Source organism: Lacerta agilis, chromosome 11 (assembly GCF_009819535.1).
Source record: "Lacerta agilis isolate rLacAgi1 chromosome 11, rLacAgi1.pri, whole genome shotgun sequence".
In the NCBI taxonomy this organism is placed as follows: domain Eukaryota; kingdom Metazoa; phylum Chordata; class Lepidosauria; order Squamata; family Lacertidae; genus Lacerta; species Lacerta agilis.
The window spans coordinates 3,814,118-3,829,092 of record NC_046322.1 but is presented as its reverse complement, the minus strand read 5'-3'; the positions used below and the strand labels follow the sequence as shown (position 1 = coordinate 3,829,092).

The 14,975-nt window shown below is 44.9% G+C and overlaps 1 protein-coding gene across 4 annotated transcripts in view; it reads right to left on the bottom strand.

Annotated features, from left to right (window-relative positions):
• The window catches only part of KIAA1328 (KIAA1328 ortholog), a 192,732-nt gene that overhangs the window by 17,447 nt on the left and 160,310 nt on the right, over window positions 1–14,975 (bottom strand). For 3 of the 4 annotated variants that reach the window (XM_033164210.1, XM_033164205.1, XM_033164206.1), the window contains one exon: window positions 10,295–10,403. In XM_033164210.1, the coding sequence (XP_033020101.1) occupies window positions 10,295–10,403 (109 nt within the window). Of the gene's footprint in view, window positions 1–3,442; window positions 3,833–10,294; window positions 10,404–14,975 lie in introns of those variants that run through there. The other variant, XM_033164207.1, reaches the window with a different exon arrangement.

The following is a 14,975-nucleotide window of genomic DNA, read 5'->3' as shown; positions in this document are numbered from 1 at the left end:
GGACTTGTGGAGTTTCAGGTCACATTACAAGGAGAGCGAGAGCTAATTTTATTTTCTAAGCCAGCCATGGGTTTATGAACAGTTCTGAATGGTCCAAAGGAGGTTTGCGCCACTGCCTACGGAATGCTTCCTTCTCTCATTGAAGGAGACCAGGAAATCTCTTGCTGGGAGCACTCATACCTTAGTGCTTCGTGGTTTTCGAAGGGAGCCTTTTCAGAAAAGCTCAAGCTTAGAAAATGCTGTCCGCACACCTTGAACCCATGCCCCAACAACGTTCCAACACTGCATGTGACTCCCCCACCATCACTCCAGTCCACTATTGGTTTATTTGACCCTGATTAGAAGGATCAAATGGGGCGAGGTTCAAATACCAGTCTCCTATACATGTGGAAGTTAATGGTGATGGAAGCCTGCGAATCCTGTCTAAAGGGTGACTCGCGTGTTTTCTTGAAACAACTTCCATGAGGGACAGCACCACCACCACCACCATTTCTGATGCGGACAAATTGTATATGGAGTGACTTTAATGGCTCCCTTTGAAACGTCAGGCTCATCAGAATAGGACCGCCTGCCCTCCCCACTTCTCTCGCAAGACATTGGTGATTCAAATTTTATAGTGTTGTAATGCCTGGCTTGCCTGTGACTGGGAGAACTTGCTCACCCATCTTTGCTCCCGGAAGAATCAGGTGGCAGCTGTAGCCACAAACACCTTCTGTCTATCAGACAAGCTGGCTGCATCTCTGGCCTGGCACACAAGGATCTGGCGACTTTCATTTATGCCTCGGGAATTGATGCTTTTGAATTATGGTGCTGGAGGAGACTCTTGAGAGTCCCATGGACTGCAAGAAGATCAAACCTATCCATTCTGAAGGAAATCAGCACTGAGTGCTCACTGGAAGGACAGATCCTGAAGCTCAGCTCCAATACTGTAGAGGTTTGGAGCTTTCATGGTTAAGAAGCTCAACCAGGTTGTCCCACCCACAAGAGGAAAAGCATCGCCGGAAGGCTCTGTGTAATGTGTAATGTGATACTTGTTGTTTCTGTATCTTCTCTCTTTCGTTTATACCCCGGCCAGATGGGCGGGGTATAAATAATAAATTATTATTATTATTATTATTATTATTATTATTATGGCCGGAGAAAGGGGAAGGCTAAAATGTCGTGTGTCTCTCCTGGAATGTAATTTATGCCTTGTAAACAAAGCTTCTAGATTAGGAAAAGAAGCTGGACTCTGTCGTCTATAATTGCTGGCATGCACACACACCGTTGCGCAAGAAGATACTCTGCGGATGGCACAGGAGAAGCAAGTGAGAATGTACAGCAGGTACGTGCGCAGCAGAAACTTGCCGGACTCCATTTGTGTGCTACGTTGGTTTGAAGACTTTCCAACAATCCAAAAGGCTTCAAATACTTTGGCCACCTCCTGAGAAGAGAAGATTCCCTGGAAAAGCCCCTGATGTTGGGAAAGATGGAGGGCACAAGGAGAAGGGGATGACAGAGGACGAGATGGCTGGACAGTGTTCTCAAAGCTACCAACGTGAGTTTGACCAAACTGCGGGAGGCAGTGGAAGACAGGAGTGCCTGGCGTGCTCTGGTCCAGGGGTCACGAAGAGTCGGACACGACTAAACAACTAAACAACAACAAATCTTGTGGACTATGTATGGCTTCCCTTGAGAAGCTTCGGCTGGAAGAAAAACATGGATGTGCAGTGCAGCACAGGACCTTGATCCCACAACTCCAGGTTGAGCCAGGAAACACTCCTCCCTGAAATCCTAGGAGCTGCTGTCAGATAGTGAGAGGACTGACCAGGTACAAGGAAGTTTCCTATGCTTATCTTCTTCCTTTCCAAGCCACCTATTAAGATCTAGGTACAGGAAGGAACAAGTGTGCTCTGGGTTCCATCTTTATACGAAACACCATCAGTGAACGTCTGGAGAACATAAAAGCAGTCCTTAATGAGAGAGGCCTTTGATGAGTGATAGGGTAACTGCTCTGATCTTCATTCTAGCTTGTTTTAACCTATATATAGATATATATTTAAACCTGTTTCTGCTCACAGGGCCCGCATTTTATATTGGATTCTGTATCTTTATATTTATTTGGTGTGTTTTACGTGGAATTGTTAATTGCTTTGAGCTACAGGAAAAACGGCACATAAATATGATGCATAAATAATGAGGGCATTTATACAGTCAGATGGAGACAACGAAAGGGCAGAAATTCAAAGAGAAAAGCAGAATAAAAATCAAATATTTAAGATGATCTTGGAAGGATGAAGAGAAAACATCAACGGGCGCCCTGAAAACGGCACAAGCAGCAATGGCTTTGTACCATGGAGAGAGGCTTTAGTTAAACATGCAAAGGACATCTTAAATTTAAGAGCAGCTCAGCAGCAGAGGAGCAAACTGTTTGCAGGGCTTGCAGAATCTTTTGCCTTAGAAACTGGAGGCGCTGCAAAGGCAGGAGTTTCAAACTCTCTCTCACTCTTTCCCCAGGGAACCCTTTCTGACTTGCAACTTGTTCGTCTCATGCTCTCATTCCAAAGCACCCTTTCACACTAGGGCAAATCCAGGCCTCTTTCTCTTTCACCCACCACCCTACTTAGTGTGAGGGAATAGAGAACTCATTCTGCACTCCCTATGGGGACCGAAGGAACTCACTGCCGGGGATGACTGTGCAAACTTCCCTCAAGAAAGGTAATCTCCCATTACTTATGATCTCACCAAGGAAACCCAACCAGCAGTTTGAAAACTGCTGGGTTAGGGTGCATGCAAGGGGTTGGCTGAGAGTTGTGCCAATGTGCCACCGTCAGGAAACTACAAGCCATAACGGATCCAAATAGGAAATTTAGGTGGTTGGGCATGGCTAGTGGCGTATTTTATTCACCCCACTGCCACAGCACATATCACAATATGTTATCAAAAGGGGGGGGGGGGGTTGGGGGCCGGTGTTTTATTAAAAACAAGCCAGGAGTCCCCCCTGGACATGGGGAATTCATTGAGTAGCTCTTTGGATCCAAGGCCGTTATGCTCTGCAACTTGAATAAGCTACGAAATAAGTGAAGGCACCATGAACTCGTCTAAATCCAGATCACAAACTTTTGGAGCTGTTGGGATGCCCGACATGAAACTTTTGAAGGCAGACCACACAGAGATCTCCGAATAACGGGCAAGGAGTTGGAGCTAGTTTGCTTGAAAAATCCAGCATGATGCAATCCTTAACCATCACTCCATTTCCTACCTAGCAAAAGTTACAGGCAGTTTCCCATTTGGGGAACAATCCACCAGGAAGTTCTCCTGAGGGTCTAGACCAGAGATCTTGGGTGCCACTGTCCATTTCTATTGATTTGTGGCTGTGTATCAACATAAATGAATTCACCTCCACAGGAAACCTTTTAGGAAAAGGGGCACCAAGAAGTTACTGACTGTTTGGGTTTTCTTCCTGAAATGGGATCATGGCACAAATTAAGGTGGTGGCAGCGAGGGAGGTGTGGATGCTCGGATTTCTACAAAGAACCACAAGCACCCTATAATACACCATTTACAAAGTGCTGTAAATTCCATATTTATTTTGCGAGCACAAGATAGATAGCTTATTTCTGCATACAGAGGTTGCCGGCTAAAATCAGGATAAGCAGTATTAATGTCCTATGGTCAGTATTATTGAACCTCCAAAGCAATAAACTACGAGTCGATAAATATTACATTTGCAACATAGTTAACATTCTCCTACTGTCTCTGGCACTTATTACACATTGTAACCGCAAGTCTACAATACATTATTCATATTTGGGGTGTCACTGAGTGATGGATTGCTGTAAGAGAGGCTGTCCTTTAAATAAATCAACAAATAAAAATGCAAATGTTAACATTTTCAGCCACAACTTTTCCCCATCTTGAATGGGGGGAATGAAAATTTCACATTATATCGACAGCAAGCAGAGAGAACAATTAACAACCTACACAGTGAATAAGAGAGATTAATTTGCCAATGTCTGCTTTTATCACTCGCATACGGAACTATATTGGACTTTTCATGATGTTAGTTCTCCTAAGGGAAAAATGAGGGGGGGGGGACTTATCTCCTCCCCTATTCAGAACTTAATTCACCATCTTCCCCCTTACAAATCTTTTCTCCTCCAAACGTTTAGAAATTAGATCACCCCTCCCCCTTTAATATTAAAATTTTGACTGAGAAAGGGCACTTCTCCTGAAGTTTCCACTTAACGAAAGATGTCTGAAGAATGCAAGAAGTCATGTCAAAAAGCAGAAAGAGTTCCCCGAGACGCCGAAATCTCAAAAGCAGTTGCCGTTCTAGGCACAGCTAATTCATATTTTTATTTACTACAAAGCGCTCAGTTCAAAGAATCCAGCGTGATAATATGGCACTGTGGACTTATTCAATATACAGCTCTGGGCATTGCATTTTACATCAAATATTAATTTGTTTAAAAGTCCCCAAATGCACATCTACCTGATCGGAGATGTGCTGGGCAAATCATGCCATTCCTCCTAACAGCCCCCAAACACAAATTTGCACAACGTAATTTGTTTTTCTAAAAACTCCAAAGGATGCAGCCGTTGCGGATCTCTGCAATGATAGTGTCTCTGAGTTATTACTTAATATGTGCGCTACAGGAATGTGCAGGGACGGGCTCTTCATTGCAACGTGAGCCAAGTTGACTGCAAAGATAAAACTTTCGGTCAGGGGGAAGGCAGGCAAACCGCAGGAGGAATCCTGCCACTCCAGGCCCTGGATTCCTGATATTGGCCAATCCATTTGGTCCGGGATGGCAAAAGATGATGCAAGAGTCACGGGGGGCCAAAAATCAGGGGGGAAGGTAAGCAGGCAGCAGCTTACGTACTTTTATTCTGTTTCAGTTCTTTTCTCTCATACGCCTAAGCCATTTAAATATGACTTAATACTCCTCGGGCTCTGAAGTGGGCCATGGTGGGACACTAGCAGCCTGACTTCTCCATCCTTGAGGGACACCACTGGCCAAGTCGTGGCATTGAAGCAGACGTGCCCAGAGGTAAGCGCCGGCAGAAGACGTGTTCTCCACCACTGCCCATAACACCGGTCTTGAAAGACCTACATTGGCTCCCAGTACGTTTCCGAGCACAATTCAAAGTGTTGGTGCTGACCTTTAAAGCCCTAAACGGCTTTGGCCCTGTATACCTGAAGGAGCGTCTCCTCCCTCATCGTTCTGCCCGGACACTGAGGTCCAGCACCGAGGGCCTTCTTGCGGTTCCCTGGCTGCAAGAAGCCAGGTTACAGGGAAACAGGAAGAGGGCCTTCTCGGTAGTGGCACCCGCCCTGTGGAACGCCCTCCCACCAGATGTCAAAGAGAAAAACAACTACCAGACTTTTAGAAGACATCTGAAGGCAGCCCTGTTTAGGGAAGCTTTTAATGTTTAATAGACTATTGTATTTTAATATTCTGTTGGAAGCCACCCATAGTGGCTGGGGAAACCCAGCCAGATGGGCAGGTTATAAATAATAAATTGTTGTTGTTGTTACTACAGGTAGGTAGCTGTGTTGGTCTGCCATAGTCAAAACAAAATAAAAAATTAAGCTCATACCAGGAACAAACTTAGTTGGTCTCTAAGGTGCTACTGGAAGGAATTATTATTATTATTATTATTATTATTATTATTATTATTATTAGTTTGACCAAAATCATTACAAAAATAACCATAAAAAGTGTGGGGGGGGCACAGCTTGCCACTGTAAAATGAGAAAGTCAACTGTTTAGAACAGCATGTGATGACTGATGGGAGATGTAGTCCAAAACATCTAGAGGGCACCAAGTTGGGGGAGCTGATTTGGAAGACGTCGTAGCTACTGTTTCTCCTTTCCCTTCTGGGCAAGATGGCACCCCCGTGGTTGACAGCTGGAGAAGGGAAGGAAGAGGCCACCACTGGGAGCTGGACGATGACAGCTCACCCAGGCTGCTCCTTTCTTTGTCATCCCCCGCAGGGCAGGTTCAATAGGTATGGCTGACTTCTCACAGATCTGCATCTTTTGCTTTGACATCGCCCTGCAAGGCTCCCCTCAATCATTTCTGATTTCTGCCTGCCTTCCCAAATCAGTCTCAGGAGAGGAGAGGAAAATGGAAAGAGATTTAGGTGGGTGGGGGTGGGGGATTTGTTCCTCCAGACCCTCTCGCCCCCCAAAATTACCAGCAGTGATTACCTGGCCACAGAAAAATTAAAGGAATGCGGCCGGGGGGGGGGAGAGGTAACACAGTATGTGCATGCCATAAACACGTGTGAAGCAAACAGCCAGAGCAGAAAGTTACTCCGCACATCTGCTACTGGGATACTGGTGCTAGTAATACAGGGAGCATTAAGTTGAGAGCAAAGGTTTCATCACTTTGGCTGTGAGGACCCAGCACTGGCACCCACCTGTCTTCTCCTCCCTGCCTCTAATGCTTCTTTTAAGGCATTTATTTGGTCACTGTGAGACCAGGATGCTGGACCAGATGGGCCATTGGCCTGATCCAGCCCAGGATGCTGGGCAGGCCAGGATACTGTACCATACAATTCCATTCCTTTTGCTTTGTCCCTCCTCTGTTTGGGAGACTAAGCTCATTTGTCCATCTCCCCAACCTGCTCTTCCCCAACCCCCCTCTTGTGCTTGAATCCTGCTTGACGGCTTCCCACATGGGTGCCTGGTTGGCCACAGTGAGAACGCGATGCTGGACTAGATTGGCCACTGGCCTGATCCAGCAGGCTCTTCTTACTTTCTTATATTAAGAATCAATCCCTATGAAAGCGAAGGCAGCTTCTGTCGCTGATGCTTGCCAACGCTTTGCATGAAACCTGGTTTGGCTCTACTTGCAAGAAGTTTAAATAGCCAGAAGTAATTACATATACTGCAAACTCAATTGGTTTTCTGCCTGCCGCTCTCCTTCTTCCCCCCCCCCCAACCCCCTGCAGCCCTCCTGTTAAGGCTCAAGTTTTGTTCAGCAAGTTTCAGCCCCAAACAAAGCAAACCATTAGGGTTAAACCGTTAACTGTGGATTCTAACAAACATGCTGACAGATCTTTAACTTTAGTGGCACACCAGCAGCTATAATTCTCCATATTGATTAATTTAGTTAGTTAAACCTGCAATCTAAGCTTATAACCCATTCAGTGATAAATTGAGACTGACCTGCTGCCCAAGCAGGTTTCGTGGATGAAGAATAGGATCGGGTTTGGGTCTCCCACAGAAATACTTGTCCATTTACCATTTTCAATTAGAGAAGCCCATGAGTAAGGGAAAGCAAAACAGGGCTCTTTAACCTGGTCAATTATACTAACACGCTGCACCGAAAGGGGCGGTAGGGGGGCGGTGAGAAGGGACAAAGAAAACGCACTTCTCAAAGAGAAGGGAGAGAAGATTCGGGAAGAGCAGGCACCGCACTGGACAATCATTTATTGTTGTTGTTGTTATTATTTAGCACAAGATATAGAAAGGTCTGAAACCAATTTAAACACCAGAATGTAGCTGGACAGGATAGCAGGCCATGAGGTCACCAGCCAGGCTCTGAATTCTTTCAGTTCTCCCTCCCCCTGGCCGAGGAAGTAGGAATGGGTTCAAGATACTGTAGAAGCTCAACGCTCAACTTTTATCTGCTACGAAGCAAAAACCAAAAACAAACCTCTCTCTTTCATCATCAGCACCAGTACCAGAGTAATCTACCCAGCCAGGAGAAGACGGTGGAGAAAAGTTCTCTGTCCTGGCCACATATTTTTTCAGGGCTGGAGCACAGTGCATTCCCTCTCCTGATGGGGGATGAGATGACCCAAGGTAGACAGACAAAGCACACTGGTACTCAAGACCCCAGAACGATCCTGCCTACACAGCCTACCTATATATGGGTAGACGTTAGGAGCTATGGTGACATATTTTGTGTTGAAATGAACACTTCAAATCTAGCACAGTCTCCTAGTCTACGGCAGGGGCCAGGAATGCCACATTTGGCCCACCTGGCCATTTTTGCCATGTCAAGGAATGCTGTGACTAGGCTCAAAAGGGGTTGCAGAGCCCCTTGCACGGTGGTTTGAAGACCCAGCTATCAGCAGGTGGGGGGGGGGGCTTCAAAGTGCAGCGTTGGGCTTTCTGCAAGCACCAAGGATCGGCCGGTTGTCAGCACTTAATAATAATAATAATAATAATAATAATAATAATAATAATAATAATAATAATAATAATAATTTTATTTATACCCCGCCCTTCCCAGCCAGAAAACCGGGCTCAGGGCGGCTAACATCAATTAAAATCACAGCAAAAAACCCATAAAAACGATCAATTTAAAATAACAGATTAAAATACAAATTTAAAAATTCAATTAAAACTGCAGGTCTCAATTTCAAACCCACCAATAAAAGATGAAGCATAAATATTAAACAGAAACCAACCCAAGAAAGCTTTGCATAGCTGAAACCCAGGCAAACTACAACCAGATTGTCAAGCAGGCATCACATCAGGGAAGTTTTTCAGAAAACAAATGGCCACAATGGATCCTGATACAAGCATGAAAAGAGAGCCAATCCATGAAAGTCAAGGACTGGGAGGACCCCCTTGCTATAGTATTCAGTTTGGCACCAATGTATGCAGCCAAAAGGGACAAATCGGAAAGTGTTCCCAGCCTACAGGGCTCTTTGGATCTAGGTTGACGAAATAACCTTTTGCACTGTTCATGAAGGAAGGAGTCGTGGATTCTCCAGAAGATACTTACCGTTTCAATCACCCTCTTAATCAAAGAAAAAGTAAGTTTCTGTTGTACAAGTTTGTCAGTCAGAGCCTTTAACCTACTCCCAACATGCTTGAATGCTCAGCCATTCTGTGCAAAAACTGGATGGGATGATCGAACAGGTACACCTCTTCAGAGGCATTCCACTACTGATCCCCTTTACAATCTATGTTAACATGCTCTGTTTCACAAGACAGAATCCAGCAATATGCAAAGTCGATAGGCTGTGCATTAAAAACACTAACAGGGAAGCTGATTTTATAAAGGCAAGGAGGATTTTCAGTTACCACAAAACTTGAATCCATTTTAGCCCAATGCGAGGGTCCAGCACAGTATGGTTTAAAAACGGGCTCTGGAACAGTTGCTCACATTTTTTGCATGAGTTCCTGAACATTCCCAGTAGAAAGGTTTTTCAGAAGCCTGCATCTTGAGAGAACAGGCCCTTCTCAATGGTGGGGCCACGTGTGTGGAAGTCCTTGACATGTATCAATTCAATTGACACCTGCTTCAATGGCTTTAAGGAACCAGGTTACACACCCCTGAACTACCTTGTCAGCCGTAAGCAGAGTCCAGTGTTACATGTGCACCAATGCTAAACAGGATTTGAAACCGGGGTTTGAAATAGCCTTGCAAACCCCAGTCTAGGAGGAAAGACAGTTGGGCAGATGTACTGGCAAGTAATTTATGCCCAAAGAGAAAGAGAAGGATGGAGCACCAACTCCTAAGTCTGTTTCCAGATTTGCAAAGAGGCAGAATAACGTAGCAAACACACTGGGTCAAAGGGTCCCTGCTCCAAACTGGAAGTGCCCACGTCTCTTGCCATCGGCACCCCCCATTTTAAGCTGACCATTTGATGTCCAAAGCTAGGATTCGTTTTCAAACCGGGCTGAGATTTTCATATAATGCATTCTCAGCGTTGAGAAGACCAAAGTAAAAGCAATTGCTGTTATTAACCTTATTAGCCCAGAAGAAAAACAACTCTGCTTTTATCCTTCTGTAGTTCTTCACAAGAGCAATATTGCCATTTAAGGTTTCTGAAGGTGACTTATCAGAACTGCTGACTTAATGTGATTTTGTTGCTTGCCATTAAACAGCAAAATAACATTTGTATAAAATGGCTTAAAAGAAACACATCATGATAAAATGTGGTGCAATTTGGTGGGAGCGAGGGCAATGACACGGGAGGATTAAAAAACTTAAAGTGGACTTTGAAGGGAAAGAAAGGTCTAAACACAGTGAACACCATCCCTTTAAATTATTTACAAATGTATTAAATGTGTCAGGACTTATAACTTAAAAATACTTCCCCCCTCTCAGGCTCTAAGTAAAAATTAAAGCATTAGAACTTGGCATATCCCTGCATTTCTTATTCTAACAAGCAATTTAAGGCTTACTATAAATGTCACAGGATATGGCAGTTCTAAGTTTATATTATCCAGCTTGAGCAAAACATGAAATATCACAGAAACTCAGCTGCTTCCCCTCATATCTGGGCGAATTTGATGGTTGCGTCTGAGGAATCTTAAACCAGAGATTACCAGTCATCTTACCGTGAGGTGTCATGCTGGATTGGGGAGGTGGCCGCAGCTACAAGCTCTTTTCTGCTGCCTGTCAGTCCGGGGGACGTAGCCGCATCCTTCCGGGAGGCTGAACTCATCCCTGCAGAACGCGATGGAAGACAATTACGATGGGCATTAGAGGCCGAAAAAGTTTTGGACAGCCTTTCTTGCATTATTTCAGAACGCAGGGCCCAAGTGCCGTGCTATTCTTCAGGGAACTTTCTATATGGTGAATCGGCAGCCAAAGGAGTCGTTACTGTTGACAGGTACGGAGTGGAATATATATTTTCAGGGCCGCCTGGAGTCATAATTGCATAATACACCACCCACAATAGACTTTGTGTCAGTGCTGTGGTTTTAGCAAGTGACGGGTTCCCATCCCCTAGTGATCATCCGGCCAATCCTCACAAACGTCACCCGCAGATCACCAGCGTTCTCCGGAAACCAGTAGAGAATTCTCAGTACTATTTTAAATATGCACAGTGATTCTCAAAAGCACAAAGAATTGTCTCCTCTACATTCTGCTTTAATTCTGAGGCGGACTCATTTCTTTTGCAATACCAAAGCCTTGTATTAGCTGGGCATCTGCAGCGTAGAAACCAATCCTGAAATCAACCCAGAGGGGAAATGAATGGAGGAAAGGGCCACTTTCTTTGAGAAGCATATTCTGTACACAGAAGACCAGACGACATTAGAATCTGTTCGCAAAGCACATATAGAAAACATGTGAAATAAGGCAATAACTTGCCTAGAAATGGGTCTGAAAGAGATGAACCAGGTTTGTACATACTTAATATGGACGCTTTAATTAAGAGCTGTGGTACATCACAGTAAAAGCTGGGCTTTCAGGAGAGGAAATAAGCGAAAGGGCCTTGCTCAGAACTAGCTGGAGATGTTCAGGATTGGACCTTCTTCAGGGTCACACCTTTCCCCCCATTTATTTATTTGGAGGGGGAGGAGAGGCCAGAATTATTTCCCATATTTGTGAGATTGTGGGGAAGACTGAGCACATTTTTTTTTTTGCATGCAGAATGTCCAAAGTCAATCCCTGGTATTTTTCGAAGTAGGGTAAGGAAAAGCTCCTGGCCAAAGCTGTCCAGAGCTTCAGATGCAAATGTAAATACTGATCTAGACAGAACAATGGTCTGGCTCAGAATTACGCAGTTTCTTATGATTTGTGGACCAGCTGTCTTTGACATTCGCAGTGCTGTTATCAATAGTTGGTGGAGTTCCCGAGGCAACTACAATGACTTGGAAGAGAGTTAAGCTAGGCATCAAGGGACTGAAGTTATTTCATTTCAATAGTTTGATTATAATCTCCAGATGACAACTCTAGGACAATACTCTCTAAAGCAGTGGTTTCTAATTGGTGGTCCGTGTAACACACCCGGGGGAGCTATGGCAATGTTCACATAACGAATACTTCAAAAGCGATATCGGTTTTTTTCAAAAGTAGGGTGCCTGTGGATTGGCTTTTGAAAAACAGGGGGTCTGCATTAAAGAGCTAATTGGGAACCACTGCTCTAAAGCATAATTGTGCAAACCCCTTCTCCTGTTGCTTCTGGTTATGAAGTTTAAACTTGATTTTGAAGCTGCTTGCCACAATAGAGGACCAAGAAAGGAAGCACCTCAGCCTAACTTTAACCTAAATAGCTTCCATGCAAAGCCTTCCTAGAAATAAATAAAGAGTACCTAGTGTTCTGGTCATGAAATGTGCTGCAACAGATAAATGTAAAGAGCATCCACAAATATAAAGGAGCTGGACCAGTTCCATCATTTGCAAATGATTCTCCATTAAGGAGGGTGCAAAAGCATTGCATTATACAGTCGTACCTCGTGTTACGAATGCTTCAGATTGCGTTCGTCATGGGATACGAACACGCCGAACCCGGAAGCACCGGAACGGGTTACTTCCAGGTCTGGCAATTCACGCATGTGCAGACGCGCAAAATGACATCACGCGCATGTGCAGAAGCATCAAATCGCGTCGCGCACACGCGGTGCTTCAGGATGCGGACCTTTCAGGTTGCGAACGGGGCTCCGGAACAGATGCCGTTCGTAACCAGAGGTACCACTGTACTGGCAAAGTGGTCTTGCTATTTGGGAGTGCCTTATGAGACTGGCGTGTCTGTTTTTTTTAGCAAAAACTGGTGGGCAGCCAACACATAGGATAGTTTAAAGTAGGCTTTAATGTCCTACTCCTGTAGATAGTGCAGGAAATGGGACTTTCTACTAAAGAGGCTGGTTCCACATGGTAGTGGCAAGAGTAAAGTGGTCATCAAAGTGTGCAGTACTGCCCCTTAGAGGGTGGTGGGGTGACCTAGAGGGTGCTAAAGAGGGAAAGGGGCAGCAGGGGGTGTTAGGAAGCAAGGGTGTGGCGGGGGGGGGGAATAGGGCACTGGAACTGTAAATGACCAGACATTGAAAAGCTGGCGTTGCTGAATTAAGTTCATCATTTTTTAAAATTAATTAAACTAAATAGTTTTAATTGGATTTTGAATAAATGTGCAATTAATTGTTAACATTTTGAATTTTACTGCGTTATTATCTTCCTTAGTGGGTCGTGCAAACAGCTATTCTGAATAATGCCTTTTATAGCAAGGGGAAGGGGGCACAGGGGATGAGATTATGGAAGCACAAGGAGCAGTGCCCAAAAAAGCTCGGGGATTTCTGCAGATAGTAAATTAAAGGAGCCCTGGTGTACTAAGCACACGCAGCCCGAGGAGGACAAACAGCCAGCGGTTTAATACTTTATTGACAAAGCATTCACTTACAGTAGCTTCTAAGGTGCACAGAATATGCAGAAACGCTTCTGGAGACTTAAGTAGCTGGGATCCTGTCCCAGGCTGGTGCTCTGTGCAGTAGCGTTGACCATGCCTCTACCCAAAATTAAGTACCTTTGTCTGATGGAGCACGCACAAGCAACCTTCGACTTCCCCTACACAGAAGCTGCCGCTGTGCCTGTCTCTTTAAGCCCTTCCTGGTTCTGGGAGTATAGCGGGGAAGGGGATTCTACCGGACCCCCATCTCAGGCACCATCTCTTCCTCCAGCCCTGGCTCCTTTCTCACGGGAGGCACAAAACCCCATAAATCGCTGCTCCCTTCCTGTGGATCAGCCTTGGGTGCCGCGGCCTCTGCCAAACACTCCTCGGAGACCTGCTAGTCCCAGGCTTTTTGGGAGACACAACCAAGTTTTTCTGAAATTGAGAGAAGCTGTGCAACTGCACAGAGCCTTCAATGGCCAGCATCCTAATGCAGGTGAGGGAGGCAATTTGTTAATTACTACAAATCACTTGACTGCCAAGCCAGCGCTTATCAGCCTGTAATTCCCCCCCCCCCAATTGCTAAAATAAGAAAAAACTTGCGGGAAACGAAGAGGGGAGCATGGAGAGCCGGAGGACAGGGTCAAACTCCTCAAGGCGTTTTTCATTCTTGGGGAAGCTCACAGAAAAGTCCTCAGAACAACAGGGGAAGGGGGTATCAATTCTATTACGAGGCATTTAAAGGAAGGAGGGGAGGGTGGGGGAAAAAGAAAGAAATCAAATAATGATGATTTAAAAAAGAAAAGGAAAGGGAAAGGGAAAAAAGGGCAAAAGAAAAAAAAGAAAAAGAGAAATCCATCAGTGAAAATTGCCCCTGAAAACTTCACAGAATTGTAACGGCTTTCTCTCGCTTAAATTGATTGGTGTAGCAACGTTATGAGATGACTATTAGAATTCATTGCGCGTCACAGAAAGAGCTGAAATGTCAGCAGACTATACAGCAAAAGTAATGGGTCCTGAACTCCTGTTAGTCAAAAATGATTTTGTTTCAAATTAGAAATTGATTTCTTTTGGACACAAGCCCTTTGCCGGCTTCCAACTTTTGTAGCTGAGCCTTGGAAGAGATTAACCTCACCCTCTGTTCGGGTCCCCCTCTGATGATACCCTTTCAAAAGTTTCTTCGCCGCGAATGCTTTTTTTTAATGCGGACGCGGTCTTAACCAATAACACAGGTTGTTTGTTCCTTGGAGAGCTGCACCACATTCTGCCTTTCTTTTTATTTTTCTGCTGACACAAATCGCAAACTCGTTGACAAGTTTAAAAGGAAAGGAAAGGAAAGAGAGAGAAAAGGGGGTGGAGGGGGTGGGGCAAAGCCAGCTCATAAGCGAAGCAAAGATTATGTTAGGCTCTGCAGCCAAGCACAAGACCGCTCCAATTTCTTTCCCCTTTGCTTCAAGAGAAAGAGTGCTTTGGCCCACTCCTTAAGTGGACACACTAAGTGAAGAGCAGAACAGATGCAGGCTATAAAGGAGTCCTTGGGCTAGAAAATTCTGCGTGTCTGGCAGTAGAGGGAGATTGCATCATGAAAAGCCAGACATGCACGCTGATTTCCTTTTGTTGGAAATTAAAGCAAATCTCCCCTCCCCTCCGGCAACCATTTTCTGCACTAGTGTACTACTGGAGATGGCATGGCAACTATTAAGTATTCAATCAGATTCCTTCCTGCCCTATCTCAAGGGCTCAGGGAAGGATACATGCTATTCCTTCTAATTATTTATTTCATTTATGAATCGCTTCCTACGGAGAGGGTTGTGGGTTCGAGGCCCACATTGGGAAGAAGATTCCTGCAACTGCAGGGGGTTGGACTAGTTGACTCTCACTGCCCCTTCCGACTCTACAATTCTGTGACT